Genomic DNA, 8,722 nt, shown 5'->3' on the forward strand with positions numbered 1-8,722 from the left:
TATATAAAATGAATAAAACAATTTCTTAATAAAAGAAAGTTTGGTTAATGTAGAAAATATTTATGTTCAAAAAACCCATAAAAACAGTGAACATTCATGTTAAAGCAGTATAAGAGAAAATGCCCAAAAAGCCAATAAAGAGGATTTTATATACTATGAGAGGGAGAATTTGTAATATTCTGCCAGAGCAAACAGCCACAACAAAGAAAGTTACAGCTCTTGAATTAAAATGGTGTTGCATGGGTTGCAATGATAGGTGGGTGGATAAAGCCACTTGCCACCAGTCTGTCTGTCCACCCGAGTTCAATCCCCAGGACTCACACAGGGGAAGGAGAGAAGCAACCCCTAACATTGTCCTCTGACCTCCACACACGACTATGGTGCTGGCTCTCTATGCACCCCAACACGCTAGATAAAGAAATATTTAAACCTTTTAGAATGTCACTGTGGAGAGTTTAGGGGGTTTTAAGCAAATGTGGGAGGAGCTGTCGTTATTTCTGCATCTTGTTTTAACTGATTCAGAACTGATTTCTTTGGCTTTATTAGTAAGTACTTCACTGCTCTGAAAGTGACGGCCACATCCGCTGTGGTGAGTGTTAGGTCTGGACTTGCAGGGAAAGCTTGTGTTCTGAAGGGTCTCTTATTCCTTCTCAGCCAAATATCCTCTTGCTGAACTTCACTCATTCTTTTCTCCTTTTCATCAACCTATACATCTTTTTCAAAGAAATCCTAATAGAAACCCAAACTTGGGAGTTTCTTTTCCTTCGTGGACTTTGTGTGGTTGCATACCATATGAGCTATGTAATACTGACTGTCATCAGCCTTTCTCAGTGGAATAATAAAATAAATAAGCAAATCCCTGCAGAAGAACATACCACAAGCTAATGCAGCTTTAGGCACACTTTTACAGACTGCTTTTTGAGTAATATTTCTCATTTTTAGTGTGCAATTTAAATAAATACAGGTTACAAGTTAGAGCAAGGCATGGTTTCCCTTCATTGTTTAAGACAGTTTTCAAATTTCAACATGTATGCATGAGGAAGGCATGCACATGTAAACACTAGTTGCCCATGAATAGGAAAATTATACATTTGCTAAGTATGCAGCTTTCCTCCAGGTTTAAAAAGTCTTTTTAAAAATGCTCTATAAAAGGATCAAATGGGCTAAAATTGTCTAGATTGAAAAGTTATAGAAGAGGTAATTTATATTGCAATGTTTTATTCTAAATAGTGCAAAGATTAGTGATAAAGTAAACACTGGACAATAATGGATATATAGCTCTGTGGTTAATACAGTTGTGTCTATGACTAGAGTTTAATTTTCTTGAGTATAAAAGTATTTTTACAAGAGAAGAAATGGAAAAAATTATTAAACTTATGCAAAATGAGCTAAGCACTAATTTACCTTTAAAAGTTCTAAACTTTGATGTCTGAAAACTTTCATTATTTTTCATTTCAACATTTTATGAAAAAGAAAAAACGTATACAAATGTAATTGTATAGGGTTGTTGATACATTTAACTAAAAAGGCACAAAGAATGAAAACTCTTAAAGAAGTGGAGGGAGCTTGGAGTGAAGAACACATTCATGCTTCCATACTTTTAGCTTAGATTTAGTTAAGCCCAGTTTTCTAGTGGGTACAAGACTGAAAGTTCTTCACTTTCAGTGTAGACTAACACTCCTGCTTCTGTCCCCCTACGCTGGTCTTTTACACTGTAAATATTCTCCAATTCTCTGCAGCAGAGACAAACAAGAAAAAGAAAGAAAGAAAGAAAGAAAGAAAGAAAGAAAGAAAGAAAGAAAGAAAGAAAGAAAGAAAGAAAGAAAGAAAAGATGAAAGTAAAGGATAAAGTCTAAACCATCATGGCTAGTGTTTACGCAAAGAAGATGCTAAAGCCAGGAAATATGATGACAGACTATTTTCCTTAGGCTGGCTTATATGACAAGATACTCCAGTGAGTCAAACCAAATACATCAAGGGAGTCTCTGCCCACTATACCACTACTTGGCTTGATGGTGCTGAAGAAGTTGTCCAATGTTGAAACAGTGGTATCTTGAAGTGCATTTTTCATGATACACTGAACACCATTCTTTCTTAATCATATCTCAAAATTTTTATTTAATTTTTTTCATCAAATAAAATGAAATCATACTTACAAAAGCAAAAGTTAAAGTTCAACAAAGGATGCATAATGATTGAGCCAACTATTGTCATGATATAACTGAACTACTTCCTTGAACATGAATCAGTTTGAGTAGGGCAGTCACAATCAACAATTAGTGATGTTTTTTTATTTCCTATAAAAATTATCTGTGAACTGCATAGCAGATGCTCTCCTCCTGAAATTGTATGACTAAGAATGACACATTTTGACAGGTGAAAGGAACAGACCAGCTTGACATTGGTTGCAGCAGATTCACCATGTAGCTGATCCCTGGCTACATACCTATTAGAAGAGAGGCTGTCTGCAGTTTGGGGTCATAAGGACTCTTCCCACGACCATTTTCGAAATGTGAGTCCTGCAGTTTAAAAACGTTGTCCTGCAGAGGGAAAAAACGAGAGGTTTTGCTTATTTCTAAAAGAAGTGTCTTCAACATGTCAATAAGTCAAAAGGAAGTTGAGTATTCACACACAACAAAGAGTACTGTTTGTCTTTAGAGAGGACAAAATGCTGTAAATGGGTTGAAAGAGCTAATACTAGCCAAATAGCTCTTCAGTCTGATGGTTTTGGGGTGTTTGTTTGTTTGGTCGCTGTGAGCATGCTGCAAGTGAAGAGGTACCAATGAAGGCCAAAGAACAGGATTTATCATGGTAGGAATAATGTAACTTTTTCATTTTGTCAGGTATGCCAAGTAAGATCTGTGCAAATGACTCTTAGGGAAACAAAATTTAGGTTTATATGAAATGACTTGTGTTCTTCCTGGATAGAAAAAAAATAACAATTAGATTACATTTCTAGATAATTTCTATCTTATTTTCTATCTACATAATCAATTCAAAAGTACTTAGCCACAGCAGTCGATTCCTTTACTCTGTTCTCTGTAAAACTCACAGGCTTCTCCTGTAATTTTATAAGACTTATTTACCTAGGAAGGCCATGAAATCATCCTTATTGTCCACTGGGGCACCACTGTGCTTTAGGCAGAGTTTGCCTGTTGCTGCCATCAAGAGAAGACAAACACGTTCCTTTGTTTGAACACACAGGTCATCTCCTTGGGGAGGTCAAGTACCCAGATAAAGGAACAAACTTTTAACTACATACAGAACTATGTTTATGTCCCAAGCTAGCATAGGTGTAACAGGCATGCACGCCAACAGAAGCCTGGTAAGTAGGTCATTGATGGCTATGAACCCCTGTCAGAATGTATCATGTTAAATATATGTGACAGTTGAGTAAACTCGGAAGCATTTCTGGCGCTCTACATCCATGGGTGACCTGGGTATTAATTAGGTCAGAATATGTATGCTTTTTTTTCCAGTAGGGCATTAACTTGTCTATAGGCTAAAATAAAATAGTGGCATTGGCAATTTTTCTACTAGTCACATAAAAATATTTTCTAACTTATAATAGCAAATGATATTTGTTTTATGGTCAAGAAGCATTGCTTTAACATTTAATATTTCTCATGGAGCTAATGGCAAGGTTTCAAATTATAACTCTTAGAACCCACTTTGGATCACAGAGAAAAGTGCTAAAGGATGGAAACCAGAGGCATTTTGTAGTTTCATTATAGTGACCATGAATTACCTGTATGGCTTTTGCTTTTCATTGATTCGCTATTTTGTATCAGCTGTCCTCTAGCAATGATGACTCTTTAGCTTCATCCTAAAATTCATACTGTGCAAAAATTTATGGCTTTTCTGAGAATTGTGCAGTTATAACAGGAATGTTGGTGATCTAGGCACCAAGCCCAGCTTGGCAAATAATCACATTCAAATTTTTGTGGTCATATCTTATCTCTGAACCACTAGGCCCCCAAAGTCAATTTTAATATGAATATTTAAGTTTACAGTTTTATCAGGACAGTAACTGTAAAATTTATATAAAGCATTTTAATGCAGAAAAATAAATAACAGGTTATTTTTCTTTTAATGCTGTTTATATGATCACCCAAAGAATATGCATATTTAAAACAAGTTTTTACTCATATTGTCCAATTTCTTGATGTGATATGAAAGTAATACTACATTACTATTTAATTATGGTTATGTAAATCACCAGATATCTAACCTTACTTATATACTTTAATACTAAATATACAATATGAAAATTATTAACTTAGACTAATAAAGACATAGAAGGATTTATAAGTAATAGTTTGATTTCATGTATTTTTATTAAAAGTAGAAACTAGAGGAAAATGTGTATTTGGGAGAGTATTTCTACACACTGCACAAATCAAATAAAATACTATAAAATTAAGAAGTAAAATATTTGTTAAAACTTGGAGGAAATACTGGGAAAAGTGGTGAAAAAAATGGTAGAAATGCTATTGTTTCTTTTACTCATAGATATTTTATTGCATCCACCAATAAAGAGAAGCCATCCTTTCAAAATATGAAATACATAATGTCTAGGATCATATGTCCAAGTTAATCAGGCAATGTCAAGGTAGAGGAGGTGAATGTCCAATGTCATGTAGTATTTGATTTAAAAGCAAGGATTAGGCTGCAAAGGAACAGAGGTTAAGCATGTCAGTCAGGGTTTAAGAGGAAACCCTTAGTCATGGTGTCAGATAATATGCTCAGAACTTGCTTTCTTCTTGTTTAACTCCATAAATAAATAATAAATTAATCACTCCTCTTGCTGTCAAAATATCTTTCCTCTAAGCATACTGCTACTTATATTTCTGAATGTCTCTTATACAAATGGTCTCTGTTCTTATAGGATTCTATAGCGCTGCAAATACATAAAGTTTTCTTTTCACTCCAGTGAGATGTGGTCACGGAATACATATCTGCTTTTTGTAGAGAGCAATATATAATGTTACTTGCATACACATACTTGTAGTGTAAAGTCCATACCCATTACTTGTAGAAATAGGAGCAAGGATGCTGACATTGGACAAAATGGGTGTTATTCCTGGCTATGCCTTTTGCTAGTTTTGGACTTCAGGCAAGACCCTAAGCCTTTCTAAAACTTAGATTCCTCATCTGTAACGGAACCAATCTCATTTTTAATGTAAAAATACATTGTGGTATTATATAAAATATAATTTATCCTAAAACTGTTCATTTTTTTACTACAATAAAATCATTATGTCTCTTGCTTACAGAAATTTCTCATGCCACAGGGCAAATGTCTTTCTATATTCACAACTAAAAATTAGTATGGATTTTTATAATATATATATATGATCTCCCATAGAGCATTGAAATTATTCTTTCCTCTTGCTGGATGTAAGTGTACTTGAAAAGTTCTATTGGAACAAAAAACCTTCAAAGTACAAAAATGTTGCTTTTCTTAATATATGAATTTTTTTTTCAAAACAAAGGTAGCTGACAATTTGTTAAGACATATTACTGATATTGGATATCCATAATCACAACAGTTGGGAGATGGAGGCAGGAAGATCACAAGTACAAGGTTATCCTTGGCTGCACGGTAAGTTTGAGTCTGGCCTGGACTACCTCAGATTGTGTGTCAAATAACAAGGAGAGATAAAAATGGAGAATTTCTAAAAATCTCAACACTATTAAAGAGGATACCTTCAAAAAATGCTCATTACTTAGTAAAGGACACAATTACTCCAGCAGCCTATGCAATTTATTTACCAATTAATCTTTGCAATTATACATCTGATGAGAGTTAATATTTAGAACATACAAATAATTAAAATACTGAACACAAAGAAAGTAAATAACACAAACTAAAAAAATGGGATATAGAACTAAACAGAGCATCATCAAATATTGAAATACAAATGGATAAGAACTACTTTTTAAAAATCCATTGCTTTCTGATAAATGCAAATAAAACTACTTTGAATTTTATCTTATCCCAATAAGAATTGCCAAGATTAATAAAGTAAATGGTAGCAGATGTTGGTGATGATGTGGGGAAATGGGAACACTTTTCTACTGCTGGTAGACATGCAAACTTATAAAGCCACTATTTAAATTAGTGTGGCGATTCCTCAAAAAGCTGAAAATAGATCTATATACAAGCTTTTGGGGATATCCCCAATGAATGCTACATCTTACTGCAGACAATGTTTGCTACTGCTCTATTTGTAATAGCCAGAAATTGGAAGCCAGAAATTGGAAACACCTTAGATGCCAATCAAGTGGTGAATGGATAATGAAAATATGACATATTTATATAATGGAATGTTATTCAGCTGTTAAGCAAAAAGGAAATTATGAGATTTTCATGTAAATAGATGGAGCTAAAAAACAACCATCGGGAATGAAGTGATCTGGACAAAGAAAGACAAACACTGCCTGTCTTTCTTTATGTCTGTATGTTAGATTTTAAGCTTTGGATATGTGCTTCATTTAGAATAACCACAGATCTTAGGTAGCTAGTAAGAGACCGGGCTGTGGGAGAGTTCTTCTAATGAACAGAATATAATGTTATAAAGGGTTGAAGGGACATGAGAACAGGAGGATTAAATAGGGATGGGAAGGGGAAGGGCAGGACAGAGGAGAGGCTATGGGAAGGGACAGCTAACCATAAAGGTGTTTGGAAAAGTGATATGGAAACTTACTGCTGTTGAAGCTTCCTAAAATATGTGCATATATAAAAGAAATTTAAAAACAGTTACCATATAATGGGGGAGACCATGTCCCAAATAGATATCAGATATCATACGCTACCAAGTACAAACCCCAGTTCCGGAACAGGTTGTGACTTTTTGAGTCTTGGCCAAAGAACTCTCTTGGACCCTCTCCCAAATGTCATAGGTTACTGCCAATGCTCTTGGTTACCCTCCACAACTCGCTAGCAAGCTCCTACACATCGTCACACCTGGAGAGATCTAGTTAGTGCTCAAGACAAAGCTTTGCCCCCTTTTTGAATAGCATCCACTATGCTGCAAGGTACCAAGAACGTTACCAAGGGAGAAAAATGATAACCAATCTCACCCAGTTATGAGTCCTGCAATCTATAATGGTGACCATTTGCAAGATACACTGCTGTGGGATGTTCTGTATGTTAAATGTGTTACTCTGATTGGTTAATAAATAAAACACTGATTGGCCAATAGCCAGACAAAAAGTATAAACATGACCAAAAAAATTCTAAAAATTAAAAGGCTAAGACAGAGAGACACTGCCAGCTGCCACCAAAAAAAGATGTTAAAATACCGGTAAGCCACAAGCTACGTGACAACTTATAGATTAATAAAAATGGGTTAATTTAAGATACAAAAAACAGTTAACAAAAAGCCTACCATGACCATACAGTTTGTAAACAATAAAAGTCTCTGTGTGTTTGCTTGGTTGGGTCTGAGCAACTGTGGGACTGATAGGTAAGAGGGATTTGTCCGGACTGTGGGCCAGACAAAAAACCTCTAACTACAATACACCCTCTGTTACAATAGTAGCACAAATGTTATGTGAATAACCAACTACTTTTCCATCGCATTTAAGGCCTGCTTCATGATATGGAATCCATACTAACACTGGTAATAAGACCATGAACCTAAGAATAGATAGGTCATGAACTGCAGGAAAAAGACACATTTATTCTGTGAAGTGAGCACAGCAATAAAATAACTCCTAATGACACATTCCCATGTCAATGGATCAGTGCATAGCTAAGCCCTCATTAGAGAAGCTTCATCTTGAAGTACAGGAAACATGACATAGAGATCCATAACTAGACAATAAGCAGAAAGTGGGGGTCTTTGAAGCATTCAGCCCTGAATGAGCTGTCTTTATCATACCCTTCCCCTCAAGGCTCAGAAGTCTATGTGAAAGAAGAAGCAGAAAGACTGAAAAGAGTGTTTTCCAGAAACAACAGGGCAGATGCATTTATGAACTCACAGAGTTTGTGACAGGATGCACAGGTTCAAACCAGACAAAATCCCAGCACAGAGAAGCAGAAGTGAGCACAAAGTCCCACCTCCAGCCACAACAATATTTGCAATTGATACCTGCTGGGATAGTTTTCTTCAACTCAGTGGTATTGTGTATATCAGCAATCAGGGCACACTGCATGTTCAGGAGTAGCTGGCCAACACAAACAGATTCCACGTGTTTTAGTGTGTGTGTGTGTGTGTGTGCACGCGTGTGTGTGTGTGTTTTGTTCCTGGTTTTTGTTTTATTTTTAAGAGAGAAAGAACATGAAGTTGAGTGACTAGGGAACAAGTGAAGGATTTGGAAGGAGCTGTAAGGAAGAAGACTATATTCAAAATGTATTATTCACAGTTTTTTAAATGCTCATTAAAAAATGCATCCCTGTTAGGCTGCAGAGACCGCTCAACGGTTAGGGAAACACTGCTCTTGCAAAGGAACCAAGTTCAGTTCACAGTACCCATATCAAACACGCCACCTGTACTCCAGATCCAAAGAATGGGATTTCTCTAGGCACCAACATACACTTGCAATTAAACAAATTCTCATAAACTAATGTATAATTAAAAAAAGAAATCTTTAAATTTGTAAATATCCCCCTTTAGCATGTTAGATACATCTAATGCTGCCATTTCCATTTTCTGATGAGAAAGACCTATAAACATATGATTATATTTAATCACTGTGTAAAAACTCTGTCACA

The 8,722-nt window shown here is 35.4% G+C and overlaps 1 protein-coding gene across 1 annotated transcript in view; it reads right to left on the bottom strand.

Moving 5' to 3' along the window:
- Positions 1-8,722, bottom strand: part of Sema3a (semaphorin 3A) — a 357,767-nt gene that overhangs the window by 86,481 nt on the left and 262,564 nt on the right. Inside the window, exon 7 of the mRNA XM_059257268.1 lies at positions 2,447-2,540. Within this exon, the coding sequence (XP_059113251.1) occupies positions 2,447-2,540 (94 nt within the window). The remainder of the gene's footprint in view (positions 1-2,446; positions 2,541-8,722) is intronic.

This window comes from Peromyscus eremicus, chromosome 3 (assembly GCF_949786415.1).
Source record: "Peromyscus eremicus chromosome 3, PerEre_H2_v1, whole genome shotgun sequence".
Lineage (NCBI taxonomy): Eukaryota > Metazoa > Chordata > Mammalia > Rodentia > Cricetidae > Peromyscus > Peromyscus eremicus.